Source organism: Triturus cristatus, chromosome 12 (assembly GCF_964204655.1).
Source record: "Triturus cristatus chromosome 12, aTriCri1.1, whole genome shotgun sequence".
Classification (NCBI taxonomy): domain Eukaryota; kingdom Metazoa; phylum Chordata; class Amphibia; order Caudata; family Salamandridae; genus Triturus; species Triturus cristatus.
Window position 1 is genome coordinate 526,411,638 of NC_140595.1, and position 17,043 is coordinate 526,428,680.

A 17,043-nucleotide genomic window follows, 5' to 3' on the forward strand; every position below is an offset into this window, starting at 1 on the left:
ACAAGTAATACCAGTCGCACACGTCGCCCTCCCGCGCCCGGCCCCAGGATGAATAACGCGACATGCCACGAGCCGGGGGGAGAGCCGTCCCCACTGACCAAAGTTATCTTCCGTTTTCAGGGTTCAAGCTTCGGCCTGGGCTTTATCACTTAATCAGGAGCTGGAGGCATTGTGCGAATGAAACAAAAGTGCTTACCAACTAGTTAAAGGACACCGTATAACGCCACAAGCAAAAGATCCAGTCCGGATGGGCCATCCCAAAAGGAGACAGGGCGGTAACAAGGAGGGACTAAGAAGCCTCATTTACAATGGAAATCCAGCGTTTAGCATGGACGATGACGCAAGCCAGGGGCGGGGCTTCCACGCCACTTCTAAAATCTCCTTTACTATAATATGCCTCGCAGAGCGAGCAGCGCATGTGCGCTGCAACGCTAGGTCTGCGAGACCTAAAAAGCAGCCTGTAGACAACTTGAACGGAAATGGAGAGCCACAAAATCCCCTCCTGACAAAACTGCCTATAAAGCAGCATTAGGAATCTACCATAAACAAGCATTTGCAATGCAATAGGTCTCGCATTTGCGAGAGTTTGAGCTATTGGTTTTGTAAAATATATTGGTTTTTACTTATGTTTTTTGTTTGGAGTGGAGAGGATGAATGTTGGTTTCAGTGGAATTATGTGGTTTGAATTGGAATTGTTAGTTGTGAAATTGTGTGGGGAGGAATTGTGTAGTGTATTTGTGTAGTGGAATTATGTGGTATGGTGAAAAGAAAAGGGTGCTGGTTGTATAAAACAGACGGAAAGTAAGATTGAGAGGAATAGGTAGTTTGTGTATGAAGTGGTGAATGAAGTCTAGATAGAATAGTAGGAGTGTGTGAGAAAGGGAATGAAGGGGAGAGAAGATTATAGACGCATAAAGAGGCTGCATTTGTGTACGCACAAGACAGCGAAAGAAATAGAGGCGAGAGTGTGTTTGCGGTTTGGATTTTTTGAAAAGTTATGGTAAAGAAACTGTGCTGAAAGACCTGAAGTGAACCAATATGAGAAATGTTGGTTCAGTGCGTGCTTGTGCAATGGAATTATGTGGATAGTAATTATGTGGTATTAAGTGTAGGGGACTTATGTGTAGTGGTGTTATGTGTCGTGGAGTGGCATGTTTTGCATGGAAGTATGTGGCGTGGTGTTGAATTATATGGCATGATGTGGATTTTTGTGGTGTGAAGTGCATTTATGTGTTTTGTAGTGGAATTATGTACTGTGGAATGGAATTGTGTGGAGTTGAATTGTGTTGCATGGACTTGTGTGGCGCTGAGTGGAATTATGTTGAGTAGAATTATGTGGCATGGTGTGGAGTGTATTTATGTGGAGTGCTTCTACGCGGCATGGAGTAGATTCAAGTGAAGTGTGATAATGTGCTATTGAGTGGAGTGTAATTATGTTGTGTGGTATTGAATTGTGAGGCACTGAATTGTGTGGTGTGGCATGGTGCGGAATTATATGGAGTGTAAATATGGGGCATGTTGCGGAGTTACATTTTGTTAAGTGTAATTATGTGTTTTGAAGTGTAATTATATAGGTTGTAATGTAATTATGTGTAGTGGAATTATCTGGAGATGAATTGTGTTGTGTGGAGTGTAATGAAATTATGTTGCATGTAGTGGCATTAAGTGAAGTGGAATTATGTGGCATGGAGTAGAGTGGAAATTTGTGAAGTTGAATTTGTTGTGTTGTGATTATGTGGCATGTAGTGGAGTGATGTGGAGTTGAATTCTGTGGTGAGGAATTATGAGGTGTTGAAATGTGTTGTGTAGTGGAATTATGCTGTGTGCATTTGTGTGGAATTGAGTGGCACTGCGACTGAACAAAGTAGTGGTAAGCCAAATTACAGGTACAGTACCATATTTATACCATACAATACTTCATCACATCATACCAGACTATACAACACACTATGTCACTTTACAAAAGCTCATCATATAACGCCACCCATACAACATACAATTCTACAGCAGGCCATACTACAATATCCAAAACCCCAATCTACGGCATATACCACCTAATACCATACAACATAACACAAAAACGCACCATATAAAACTACCCCAAATCACACTTCATTATACCGAACTCCACATCATACTATACTGCACTACCTAACATTACACCACATCATATAAAACCAGAGAGTACATCAACATGCACACCACATCGTGCCACACAAAGCCATGGGTAAACTGCATTCAAGAGCGCCAGTAGCAGACTTCTAAGAAACATTTTGGTCCTCTGCACTTGTGTTTTTTTTTTGTAACAAACTATGCACTGTTTACTTGATGACCCCCCTCTGTAAATTGCCAACCTTCTTCTGTGGAAGTCTATAGATAGTATTTTATACCCACTCTCTTGTAGACAGTGTTAATTGCAAATCTCTAAAATCTTAACGTTTAGAAAAATACCTTACACATAAATAGGACAGCCTTTCACAAATCACTTCTTTCACAAATCACTCCTTTCACAAATCACTCGTTGGTGCGGAGTTCACTTCAGTTTAACTTAAGTCCACTGAGAATTTAAATCAATTCATGCAGTTTTCTGTACATTCACAGCTTTAAAAAACCACAACAAATCGAACAGTAATTCAGCTCCCCACTAACACTGGGAACATGCTAGCGTCCAAGTTGACACAGCCTGTTAACTTTAAAACGGGTGACTGTCAATGATGCTGCGGTCTCCTCGGTAAACGTGCGGAGCAGGTCAACTTTTCCACACAAACAGTGCTGATGACCTCGAGCAGCCATCCCAAGGTGTCGCCGGCCTGCCTACTTCTCAAAAGTCTTCATCCATTACTGCCACTTGGAGAAAACACAGACGGGAGAATGATCCTTTGAGGGACTGACTGAAAGTGCAGCAGCAAGTCAGTAAGGTAGGTGCAGGGCAAATTTAAAGTGGCAGCACGCCGCTTATGACTGCATACTGTTGTAAGCAGCCAGAGGGGGAATGGGGTCACGCACCTACACATGCAACGGGTGGGAGGGAGGGGGGATCACAGTGCGAGGTCCTGGCGTCGGCTCTCCGCCATATCCTAAGAACTGCTCTTTCATGGAGGGAAGAGTGAGTTCGGAATGAGGAAATCAGAGGTGGTTGGGAAAATGGGGAACCTCGCTTAAATAAATAGAGTGCCACGGCGATTGCAGCTTATTGCTGTTTAGGAGGTGGGAGGGGAGCCACGGCGATCCCTGCTTGATGCTGTTAGGGAGGTTGGCTAGGTGTTCTTTTGAGGCTAGCATTACGGGCGCTCTATTACATAAATAAAAAGCCATGGTGAATGCTGCTGGATGCTGTTTGGCAGGTGGGAGGGGTAAATAAAAGGCCACAGTGATTAAACAAAGAAAGTGAAACCAGCCATGGCATCGTTGCTGGATGATGTTTGGGAGACAGAGAACAAGAGCGCACTGAAGCGGACGAGGAGGGAGTGGGAGGGGGGAGTGGGGGCGGGCGCAGTGGTGCGGGCCGCAGTTGTAAAAGGCAGGGAGAGGGTGAGATTGAGGAAGGGAAAGATAAGGATCAAAGGAAAAAACAAGGGGGTGGCAAATGGTGTGCACTTTGATGTCCTCAGTGGCCGCGCGGCTCACTGAGGACATCAAAGCAAGTGATCAGGCAGTGCTTTTCAGGCTGCCAAATGGTGCGCGCGCCCAGGGCACATGCACTGTATTTGGAGGCCTGAAAAGCCACTGTTTGCACTTCCAAAACTCCCTTACTACAAGTCTCGCCAGAGCAGCGCTAAAGCGCTGTCTCAGCCGAGACCTAAAAACATTAGGGAAGCCTGAAGGTCCCACATAGTGGACATAATTAACAATGGAGGTAACCCGACCAAAGAATTTAATAAAATGCTAAGAGTTAATCAAACCCACTGCTTGCGCCTCTCTCATTTAAGCATCCCAGTCTCTTTGTTTCCTAAAAATGATCAGCAAGGTCATCACAATCTCCAAAATCTACAGTACTATTTCGAAAGGACTCGCAGGTAGAATTGCCCTCACTCACCACCTCAGTTGCTAACCACCATGTTGATCCTTTTAACTCCGTGCAAGTGTTAACTTTGATGAACAAAATGAATTCAGGGCCACCAGAGGATCATTCTACTCACACCATGGTGACTCTTGCCCCCGGCACTCCTTACGGTGATCACCTGTCTGTATAACCACTCTCTCAGCACCAAAACTCTTCCTACGAGACAGAAAGCAGCTCTGGTCAGACTCATCTTAAAAAACCTACGGTGGACCCCATAGAGCTATCTAACTATAGGCTGATATCACTGCTCCTTTTTCTCAGTAAAATATTGGAGACACTGGTAAACACTGCACGTCTTTTCTGGAAAGCCACTCCCTGCTGGACCACTCCCAGTCAGGTTTTCGTGCGTCATGCAGCATAGAAACGGTACTGGTAGCAGTATTAGACACCATCAGACCCTCTCTCTGGACAATGGTCTCCCAGCCATGCTGGTATTGCTCGACCTATCCGCCACATTTAACACCATCTCAAACTCCAGCTTGATCCACAGCCTTGTTGATATTGGTGTCGGGGAAAAGACCCAGGATGGCTTAAAAACCTTTTTTTATTTTTTTGTGACCAGACCCAAACTGTGCATCTGGAGTCCTTCAACTCCTGTACTATGGCCCTTGACAAGGGGTGCCGCAACACTCATCCTTGATCCCCACCCTCTTTAATATCTACGTACCCCCGCAAGATTCTGCGGGTTTGAAGTCATCTCTTACGCGCATGAGACACAATTAATCAGCTTCATGAGATCCTATCCTGAATAACAAAGATCAGATTTTGTGATTGCATGAAGAAAATTGCTCACCAGATGGCAACCAACTGTCTACAATTGAACAGTGGAACGACAGATCCTGCTTTTTGGTAAGGCTCATGAAAACTGGGGCGGCCCCCCTACCTAAAAAGGTAGTGAGAAATCTGGGCATCCTAATAGATCACAACCTTTCTCCTAAAGAGCTGGCTAGCTCCACCAATGGTTCCTGTTTTAGCACCATGCGCCTCCTCAGAAAGGCTTTCCAATGGCTACCCCTTCACACCAGAAAATGCCCAACTCATCGAAAGCCGCCTAGACTATGGCAACACTCTTAAGGAGCAGCAAAAGAAGCTTTTTTAGCTAAACTCTTGGTAGTGCAGAACACGGCTGCCCGCCTTGTCTGTATACAGCCATCCCACACCCTCTCCAAGACTACCCTCAAATCTCTACACTGGCTGTCAATAAAAAAGTGTCCGCTCTTCAAATTCCACTGCCTAGTTCACAAGTCTCATTCTGGAAATGGCCACATTTACCTACAATACAAGCTACAGCGCTACCTACCAATGTGCCACTTCGGTCCAGTGGGCAATCTCGAATACGCCCGCGCTGAATATGTATGGCGAGATACAGGGTAGGATCATTCTCATATCTTACTACCCACCCCGGAACTGGCTATCCTTAGACATAAGGGCCTGCCCTGACTTGGCCATCTTCAAAAGACTGCTTAAAAACTGGTTCTTTTGATTCTCTCTTCAAGCACTCTTTTCTATTTGTGTGCCATAGCGCTGAGATACCCTTTCAGGGGTGACTCGTTTGAGCTTAAAAAAGGACAATGGCTCGTTTAACTTCTGTAGGGTTAGCAAAATACAGCAATTATCAGGGTTCAAAGGGCCCTTCAAGGCTCTGCGCCTGGTGCCAAAAGTACCTGCTACACCAATGGTAGGCACGTGTCTGGATAGAACACCTTTTGTCCTTGTTCTGGTTAAATACAATAGTCTATAAATGCTCCTTATGAAAGAACAGCATGGCATAAAACATAAAAGCATATCTACGGACAGAATCGTGACTTTATTAACATTGTTAAGCAAGTCCTTGGGCATCAAGTTCCACTTAAGGTGTCTTCTTTCATGGATTACAGCACCTCTCCACACTCAGTAAATAGCTAACTACACTGTGCATCTTCATATATGTTTTTATTGTCATTAATACTTATTCATAGTTTAAGAAAAAGCACAAAGGGGGGAGTAGTAGGAGTTTGGGCATCGGCAACAGTTTTTCCAGAAACAAGGTAGTGTAGGGTGGTTGCACTGAAGAGACTGAAGCTCAGTGACACAATGATTTGAAGTCATTCTGACGAGGAAGATAGTCTTTAGAATGAAAAGACTCAACGAGTAACTGCAACAGCTGGAAGTGGGGAAACACATGAGACAAGCCAGGACCAAATTAAGGTCCCACTGCTGCACCACAAACCGTTTGAGAGGAAACGTTTGTCAAACATTTAATAAACATTACAGCTGGTGACTTAAACAACGACGAATGGTCAAGTGAATACAAAAAAGGCCTAAAGAGATGATAAATTAACCTCAATGATGCCCACTGCTGAGCCACAGATAGAACAAACAAAGAAAACACCCAATAGTTTGACTTGTAATGGGTCTATCTTGAGGGCTCCAAAACAGGCCACAATTTTACCCCAGAGCCAAACTGACTTTGCAGAGCAACACTGGGAGCGAAGATAACATCCACAACCTCTGGTGGTACATCTAACACATTTAACTGCTGAAGCTCAATCTCCACAGCACGGAGGTGTAGACTGCACAGGTTTGGGTGAATAACCCTGCCCTGCACTGCAACAGAAGATCCTCCCAAAGCAGTATCCTTACTGGAGGACAGATGCTCAGAGGTTCCAGCTATCACACTCTCCACTCCCAATCCAGAGCCACTAGAATGACTTTGATCGTTCCTGGTCTTCTTCTAAACTCTGGGCAGGGGAGGCAGGGGCGGAAAGGTGTACAGGAGTCCTGCGCTCCACTCTAGCCATAATCAAGAGAGAGTGATCTTGGAAACTCCAACACGGAGTAGTTTTGACACTGCACATTCTCGATGGTGGCAAAAAGGTCAAACCTATGCTCCCCTAACTGTTGGAAGATGCCTAGTGCCACCATGGGATGCAACCCTTAGTCGTGATCTGTGCGATTAAGCGATTTGCCCAGAATCACAGGATGTTGATCCCACGCAGAGATTCGAACCTGGTTCCCCAGCTCCAAAGTGAGCATCTCTGCCCTTTACTCCACATCCGCTCCCCTATATAGATTTGGGAAGTGAAAGGAAGAGAAATTGACTTGAGTGAAACCAAAGTTAGTTAGTACTACACATCGTTTGCACCAGTGGACTGAACAACAAAAAATGGTTGTCGAGTTGTCAAGGTACAGGCACATGTGCTCCTGACCTCCAAAGATTTACTTTGCCCACCATCCCTTTTGTGAAGGCATGAGAGGTCGAGAAAATGCCCAAGGGGTGCACGACAAATTTAAAGTGTTCTTGACCCAGCCTCAAGTGCAGGAAAAGACTGAGGGACTGCAGGACGGGTATATTGAAATACAAACCCTGAAAGTCCAAGGACACCATCTTGTGTTCTGGGTCCAGGGCATAAAGGATCTGAGCCAGCAACATAATTTTGAATTTAAATAGAAATTAATTGAACAGTCATGGGTTAGGCCTGTGGACCCCGTCCTTTTTCAGGAGAAGAAAGTAGCGGAAACAGCATCCCTTGCTTTTCTCAGAAGCCCAAACCAATTTAATGGGGCCTTTTGAGAGTGCATCAGGATGGTCAAGGACTCCAAAGAAATGAGTTCTGGTGTGTGTGTGTGGAAAATAGGACAGGGAGGAAATAAAGGCTAAGTTGTGGTCGTTTTGAATGCCCTGTAAGGTCCATTTGTCTGATCTAATGGTTATCCAGTCGGAGGAGAAATGTTGAATCCTGCCTCCCACCAGCTTGATATAAACCTGACATGAGCCAGTGAGGACAAGCTAAAAGCAGCAACTCTGTCAAGGGAGGAGGAACTGGAGGACTGTTGACTCTGCTGCCGTGTGGGGTATCTACCAGTGCTGCGCCCGCAGCCACAAAAGGAATGGATTTTCTGGTGTACCACCAATTAGCAGGGCCGACAGTCTATAGGTGAGCACCCTGGAATGCCTCTGATTTTCCTAAACTGATGCGGAAATTGTTTTGTTGGCATCAGTAACCCATACTTGCAGTGGGTTGGTTGTCCTTTAACCTCTGTAGCCAATCAACTTTTCCCTTAAAGAATCTTTAGCAATCAAAGGACTTCTCAATAAGGAATGCTCGCACATCGCTCAAAAATTAGTCTGACCTAATTCATGCATACTTTCTAAGCATAACAGTGCTGCCCACTGTCCTGCAAAGTGCAAATCATCGGACGCAGGTCTATATTGCCAGGCCACTGGCCAGCTGACAGGGAAGCAAGAACAAGGCTTGGACCATGTAGCCATCGAAGCACCAGTGAGGGCATCATTAAATGGGGAAGTCATACTCTGCTGGAGAATGTGTTTGAATGTTTGTGTGTTTCAATGGAGGGCAACTGCAAATCTAACAACCTATGCTGCTCTCTGGAGCACTCCAGAAAACAGTCCAGCTTTGTCCGTTTAGGTTTGTGCTTTGACTTACCTGTGGACTTCGAGCGTTAAGTGAATCATTCACTGTAACGCCCTCATAACCTGGACAGAGAATGGGCTTGTGACCTGGAGCAGTGGATCATCACATGGTAACGGTATCATGACTGAGACTGGGCTTGTGACCTGGAGCAAGAGCAAAACTTCAACCGCAACCTCTTCTTGCATTTGTTGATGCAGAGCTTCGCCTCCCGGTCCAAGATTGACTTCAGAGTGAACGAGGGCACATTTGTTGCACGATTTTGAATCGTAACTGGAACCCAGGCTCCAAAGACCTACCTTGTGCAGGTCATTGACTGCCATCTGCGTCATGCAGTCTTAGCAAGTTTTAAAGCCTTGGCAGGGACATAATTCTTTTGCACACTATCTAGTAGTTTTCAGAAATTGTTGGGGGAAAAACCCCCAAAAGTTGGGATAAGAACTCTGGATCCATTCTGCAGGGCACATAAAAAAATAAAGTATCGTCAGTATGCAGGGGTGGCGTTTAAATGAGGCTCTGCTCCCGAGCGGTATGGAGCCAATATAGGCCAACGGCAGGCACACAGGAGCAATGCTATTCAAATTCTGCAGATCTAGTCTGGCCTGGGAATTTTCCAAAGGTGAGGAACCTGCAGTTAGAGGTATCCCTTAGATTTATCCCTCAGACTTCGGATTCAGACACAACTCTATTTACAGGGTCCAAATGCTCACAAGGGAGAATGAGAGATTTAACACCAATTTTCACAGTACTAAACATAGAAAAATGTATTAAAATAAAAGCAGTGTATATCACTTACTGTCATGACTCGCTAGGGTAAAATCTCCTTCATAAAGCCCATCACTGAAGGCCATATTCCAAACGGAGAGGAGATCATTCAGAGCTGGGATGTTGGCACCGCCAGTGTCCGGCATCCACCACTGCCTACATGGAAGTATAATAAGTATAAGTTACTAGACCTGAAGAGTACATTTGCCTTTGTGAGCATTTATGCAAGCTTGTTCTAGCTGTTAAGCATTCATTAATGCAATATTAGTAATACCTAATGACAGAAAATGGATGCCAACAGCAATGGGATGTGTGACATGGTGCCAGGTCAAGAACATTCCTTCTTCTGCATTTTGTAGCACTGTTCATTTTAGAGCATTATGATATTAAGGACTTTCCACAAATATAAAGAATGGCTTACATCAAGTTTGCCACAGTGTTTTATTTCCTTGTCCTTTTAACCACTGGCTAATGACAATAAAGGATTAAAGCAATACATTTCATAACACATTACAACCTTAAACACAAATCTACATGAATTGTTTTATGATCTTCAGCAGTATAGTTTATCCATCTTATAGTCATACTCAGGCTTGAGGGGGATCAACACCACATTGTTTGGCATACATAACTAGTAAGTTTTTAAGAATCCAACCTAATCCTCACTGCTCTAGACTGAAGGGAGTACATTATTTATATTTCAATAACAGAATGTAACCTCTCCTCCACTGGTGACCAAACGCAACCATTAAAATGTCTTTTTGTTTAAATGTATGCTTAGTTAGACAAAAGGTCTACAAATGCGCCACAAAAATAGATATAAACAAAACCCCTTAACACCTCATTGTAAGAATTGCTTCAACAGATATATTAACCCCAATCCCACATTGCATCTCCGCCAATTGTAGGTGAACACTTCATAGTGCTGTGCTTTACGAATAAGCAGCATATGAACAATTGCAAAAGTAACATTTAAAGTATATGGACATTTCCCCTCATTAGATATCAAGGGATTCAAGCCTTGCTTCTTTATATATTTATATGGAAATGAATTGATTACACTTAAAAACAATTTGTGAAATCCATAAACATGTTTATTTAGATTGCTCCTATATCTTTCAAATGAGATGTGCAAAGTAGCACCAACAGTGTCCAATCTGCTGGTTTATATACAAGTTTTCATATTTAAAACTGATTTAAACAAAGGCCTATGGAACTTTTGTGTTTCCTTCCGGTGCCTTGAAGTATTTTTGGCTTGGTCCCCGCTAGATATGGATGGGACAGATCTTAACAGTTTATTCTCTTTTATACCATACCATTAGACAAGCCATAGCTCACATCTTAGGGTCTAAACTAAGGCATTTGGAGAAAGACTCAGTGTACATTGCTAAGAGTGTATTTTAATAGCACACAATAAAGCCCTTAGATAACAAAACAATACTTCAGTGCTGCAAATAACAATGAGAGGGATTTTAATCTCAAATGCCATTATCAATAGTGCCATTGATAAGCCTCAATATTTGAGGATGAAGCTAACTAAACCACCGCAGGTCGCTATGGCTCAGATTAATTAAGTGCCATTGTGAAAGACAGGCCTAGGTATGTATAAGAGTTCATTCTCTCCATAGAATCCACCACAATTTATGAAGGTTTCACCAAGGATCAAGACCATGATTGTCTCTAGATTAACTATCAGATGATTTTTTTGTTATAATGAGTGTGAAAAGTGGTCAATTTCTTTTTTTGGGAAGTTGGGGGGGGGGGGGGCGGGGGTCGATTGGCAGAAAACCATTTTCAAGCCAAAAAACTGGGGTTACTGCACAAAGCCCGTTAAGCCTGAATGTTAAAAATGTCAAGATCCTTCTCTATTAAGAACTCTTGCTAACAGTGTTTACATGTAGAGAGAAGGTAAATGTGCAAGAAAGCACTTAAAGTATCCACACTTCTAATAATTAAGGCAGCAGCTCCACAAGTGAAGACACCTGTGCACAGCTTTGCTTTTTTTTTAATTCTTTTTTAATTCTTTTTTATTTTACCATATTGCACATATAATAAATACATTTTAACACCATACATTTCAGCAAATTCATAGAGTTCCTTAACTTCATCTATACACAACAAATTCAATGCAATTAAACGTCAAGTGAATCAAATTCTCATATTGGTGTTTTTTAACCGTATACTTATAATTCAACCTTACTCAACTGCCTAGGGTTAAATAAGGCCTGCCTTCCACATGGTGATAGGTTCCCATATTTTCAACCCAAGCTGTCTTTTTCTTTTTCCTTTTCTTTCATATATAGACTTTTCTAAATTGTATACTTGCAAAAGATTGGCTAGCCATGTATGCCAGGCTGGGGGGTTCTTATCCAACCATGCTCTGGCTATCATAAGTCTGAAGACTGCCATAGCTATAAACATGAATTCCCTTTGCGGTACGTCAAAGTCTGGGCTGATCCCCATTAAAATCCACAATGGCGTAAGTGTAAGATGTATACCTAGAGATATATTCATGAATACCTCTATATCTTTTATCAAGGTATACAGCTGGGGGCAAGTTGCGAAGATATGTACAATATCCGCTCCCACCGTATTACAGCGATAGCAAGAAGTCCCTGTATTACCCCCCCACTTAAGGATTCTGGCAGGAGTGTAATACAATGAATATAGGGTTTTATAGTGTTGTGATTGCAGAGGAGCCGAGCACAAAATTGTGTAACCCAATTCCAATGACTCCAAAAACCACTGTTCTTTCCCGCTTAGAGCTACAGCCCATTTTTTGCTATATTTCTCAATGTCGTCTGGTTTCCTCTTTATCAGACTTGCATACAAACTCCTGATTGAGCAGTCCCCTAACGTCTTAATTTTCTCTAGAATTTCATTCTCTATAAACCCAGCGGGTCCCCCCTTTTTATTCTTCAAATAGCTTCTTACTTGAAGATACTTAAAAAACCCGTGTCTATTAATACCAAATTTGCTTGATAAGTCTGAACTGCACCACTCCCTCAGAATCAAGGATATCTCCTATCTGGGCTATACCTTTATCTGCCCATTCCGCCATTGTCCTATCAGCAAAGATTTCCGCTGGAAAAGACCTATTCTTGTAAAGTTTAGTACATCTATTAAGTCTTCCCAAACCAGCATTTTTAAGGAAAGCCTTCCATACCTTAATAGCCCCAGTGATAGTCTTAAACCGCGTTCTTTTATAGTACCCAAACTCAATACAGTTCAAGAAACAATTTTCCGAATCATCCCCGAGCATGGTGGCATAGATTTTAGTTGAGTTCGATGTAGTTCTTACATTAGATCCACCCCCTCCGATTAATCCTTGAATATATTGCAGTGTTGCTGCCCAATAATACAACCTAAAATCTGGTGCACCCCACCCGCCCCTCTCTCTAGGAAGTGAAATAAACCTATACGCCCTACGGGTCTTCCCTTGTGCCCAAATGAATCTATTTAGTATTGCCTCCAGCGCGTTAAACCATATGGCGGGAAAAGACAGGGGGATAGATCTAAAAAAGTAAAGAACTCTAGGCAAAATTAACATTTTAATGATATTAGTACAGCCCACCAGGGATAAGTGTAAATTGTGCAGTCTTTCCAAATCCAATTTTACCTTATTAAACAGAGGTGTCATATTCCTCTCTACCAGCTTATCTAAATCTGCTGTAATTATTACCCCAAGATATACTGCAGAACCAACCACCCGTATGTCCTTACAATTAGAATATCTATTCTCGACTATTTGAGTCTTCGGTCTGTTCAATCTATAGCCTGATATTTCTCCAAACGATTGTGCGGTCGCTTTCACTTCCTTAATTGCCAATATTGGGTTGGGTGTCAAAATGGCCACGTCATCGGCGTATGCCAGCGTTTTAACCACAACGGTATTGCACTTCATAGGAGAAATGCACTGGTTGTCTTCCAACCTTCTTAATAAAGGATCTAAATATAAGGCAAAAAGAAGGGGGGAGAGGGGGCACCCCTGTCTAGTACCCCTAGTGATTTTAACCGAAAGTGAACTTCCCCTATTAACTTTTATTTTAGCTGTCGGATCTTTGTATAATGTTTGGATGGCTGCTATATATCCTACACCTATGCCACACCACTTTAAGACCGACCACAAATAACTCCAGGAAACCCGATCGAACGCCTTCTCTGCGTCTAAAAAGAGAGCTGCCATCGGGTCTCCTAGAGTACCTGCTGCATCAAATGCTGTGATTACCTGTCTCACATGACAGGTAGTTCCCTTCCCTGGAATAAAGCCATGTTGTACTGGGCTTACCAGAGTTTCGATAATGCCAGCCAATCTATTTGCCAACATTTTTGAATAGACTTTGACATCTGAGTTCATTAATGTAATTGGCCTATACGAGCCTGGCGATGACGCGGGCTTCCCTTTTTTTAGAATCACTATAATGTCTGCCCCTCCCCATGATTCGGGGCTTTCATCCCCTTTCTGTGCCTGTACCATAATATCAAACATGTCCCTTTGCAACACCCTTTGAAAAACTTTGTAAAATTCCACCGGGATCTGGTCCGGTCCAGCTGCCTTACCGGAAGGTAATTTAGACAATGCTATGGTGAATTCTTCCCTTTGGAGTGGGGCTTCTAACATATCTTTAGCTTCCTCTGTTAGTAAGGGAGGAGGAGTACCATCAAGATAGGCCTCTATCTCATTTGACCAATCTCCTGGGTCAGAGGTATAGAGTTCCAGATAGAATTGCCTGAAAACATCCCTCACTTTATCGGGTTCCGTTAAAGTAACACCTTGGCTATTGGTAATCTCCTTGACCTCTGTAGTAGCTAGCTTCTGCCTAGCCCGGACAGCTAAAATATGGCCCACCCTTTCACTTAATTCATAAGCATTTTCTTTCCTAGTGAGGAAGTCCTCAGCAGCTTTCCTGGCAATAGATTCTGTGATTTCAGCACGGAGTATTGCAATTTTGAGCAATTGCTGCTCCAATGGACGGTGATTCTGTATATCAAGGGCCATCAGTTCTTCCTCCTTAAGTAATCTGTTTAAGGCTTCTTCGGTCTTGTGTCTCTCCTTTTTATTTCTTGCTAAGACATAACTCAGGGTCTCGCCCCTAACCCCAGCCTTAAACGCATCCCATACGACCCCTGGAGGTGCTGTTCCCCGATTCATAGCCCAATAGTTCCTGATCCAAGTATCCATAAACTCCCGATATACCTCGTCTTTTAATAATTTTCTTTCAAAAGTCCATTGGGTAACCTTATTTTGCAGAGTCCCTATACTAACTGTTAAAACCAATGGATTATGGTCTGAGAGAGCCCGAGGGTATTTATCAATCCGCGAGCCCTGTATCATGGATCTAGAAATTAGAAAATAATCGAGCCTAACCAAGACTTTATGGGGAGCTGAATAGAATGTACTACCATCTATATGTGGGTGTAATTTAATCCATGGATCTTCCAGGGAATTATGATAAACCATATCTGAGAGAGCCCTGTAGGTCTTCTTCTTCCTACCATTATACTGCCCGCCTGGTTTTAAAAATGAACTGGTATGATCATGAATATTAAAGTCGCCACAGCAGACAATTGGCTCTGGCCACTGTGCCAGCTCTATGTCTATATATTGAAAGATATCAGGATCATCCTCTGTTGAGCCATATATACTAACTAACGTAAAGCTTGCTCCCTTGAAGGTTATTTCCGTTATAACCCAACGACCCCACTGATCTTCCTGTTTCCTTCCGACAGTGCCACCCCCATTTCTCCCGAGTATTGCGACCCCTCTCGTTCTTGTGCCTTGTTTAGAGTGAGCCAATAACGAGAAACCCAGTTGCTCCAATAGATAACCCCGCGAGCCTTCTATATGTGTTTCCTGGAGGCAAACAAAATCTAAACGGAGTGACTTTAACAGGGCTGCAACTCTAACCCTTTTATTGGGGTCGTTGAGCCCACACACATTCATTGTAGCAATTCTACAAGCCATATCTTAAGGCAAGTAGCCAGCCAAGAGAAAAAAAAAAAAAAAAAAAAGGGCTGTGAACAATTCAATAGATTCAATGAATTTGCTTTGCTTATTTATTATACTGTGCTGGACGGACTTATAAAATCCACATTCTTGCTTATTTTCACCCCCCCACTTCCCCCCTAACCCACCCCACCCTCCCCAAACCCCACCCAGTCTGCCCTCCCTACCCACCCCTCCCCTTGTACAGGCAAATAGGTCAGCTATGACCTATGTGTGACTGCTTTTAAGCTGTAGTTGTCGCCTCCCTCTCCAAAAATAACAAAAGAAAAAAATCCCAATTTGCCAAATTTCTGATAATTCTGCACAGATGGACCCCCCCTCCTCACCTTTACACTTTGGCACTTTACGTTTTATTAGTTGATCCGCCTTCTCTCTCAACCCCCATTCTAGCCTTTTAACTCCTCTAGAAATTGATTTGCCTTAATTTCTGAAAAGAACATTCTTGTGTGACCCTTTGTGATTACTTTCAATCTAGCAGGGAATAAAAGGTAGGCTTCTGAGCCTAATTTTGTAAATGGAGCAATTAGTTGTCTTAGCTTCCATCTCCTCTCCACTGTCACGTGGCAGAAATCGGGTCCAGCAAAGAATGTGGCGCCATTAAAAGATCTCTTGGAATCCGGCCGGGCCTTGTCAATTATCTCCTGCCTCAAAAGATAGTTCCCTACATACACTAGCATAGCCCTGGGTAAGGTCCCTTGCCCATTAGGCCCTTTCTTCCTTTGTGTAAAAGGGAATCTATGAGCTCGCTGTACTTCTAGCTCCCACTGCCACTGAGCCTCGGGAAAAGCCCCTCTCAACAAGTTGATTACAAACCCTCTCGGGTCTTGACCTTCCAACCCTTCCGCCAGTCCCAAAAGTCTAACATTGTTCCGTCGTTGGCGGTTTTCAAAGTCTTCCAGCTTCCACTGCAAGTCTTCCACCACTTTCTCTTGCGTGGATTTAGATGACCGCCAATCCGCCACGTCGTCTTCTAGCTTCCCAGTCCTTTCTTCCACCAACGCTACTCTATCCGCTACTTCTTCATACAATTTATTCATCTTTTTAAGGGAAGATTGTATCTTTTTATTGTCTTGCCTGGTCCTTCGACTCACCACCCTTGCCTCTCCTTGCATTTGTTTCAAGGTACTAAGTATCAGATCTAATGGTGTCTGCTGTGGTGTTTCCGCACCTGCCCCCTGGGTGTCTTCCTGATACAAGCTTGAAGTGGCTGAGTAATCCCATAATAATTTTTTGCTCGTACTCGAGGGGGATTTCTGTTGCCTTAACTTAATCAGCTTTTTCTGCGTAGTCTCCCCATCTGCCATAGAGGATTCAGTGTCCGAGCCCCCAGATAAGCTGCCATCGCTGGATTCAGTTGACTCAGAATCTTCGTTCAATGAGAAAAAACGATCCCCCTCTGGAGAGCCTGGCCCCCTATTATCAGAGCATTTAGGATGAGTGACTGTAGGGTGCTCACTTTGAGAGGAACTCTCCCCCCCTCCTTCATGGAGCATTGAAAGATTAGAAGCAGTCATCCCTGCTTCTAACTGCAGCAAAGCGTCCAGCATCTCAGTATTTCCATTGCCTCTTACGTGTTCATTACGTTCCTCCATCTCTGCTCCCCTCTCACCCTGCTTTGTTGAAACCTTCGAGCTCACCTGCCTCTTTTGGTCGTGCTCACCGCTCAGCTCTGTTTCCTCCACTCTAGGCTGAGCGAACACTTTCTCCGTCTGGCTTTCCAGCGAGGTTGAGTGTTGCTTGGCAACCACGCTATCAACGTTGCTGGCGTCCTCACGGGGCTCGGGAGCGTCCGTTTC

The 17,043-nt window shown here is 43.6% G+C and overlaps 1 protein-coding gene across 1 annotated transcript in view; it reads right to left on the reverse strand.

The window, feature by feature from the left end:
* The window catches only part of MBTPS1 (membrane bound transcription factor peptidase, site 1), a 362,069-nt gene that overhangs the window by 25,063 nt on the left and 319,963 nt on the right, over positions 1-17,043 (reverse strand). The window contains exon 17 of the mRNA XM_085638544.1: positions 9,272-9,396. Within this exon, the coding sequence (XP_085494670.1) occupies positions 9,272-9,396 (125 nt within the window). The remainder of the gene's footprint in view (positions 1-9,271; positions 9,397-17,043) is intronic.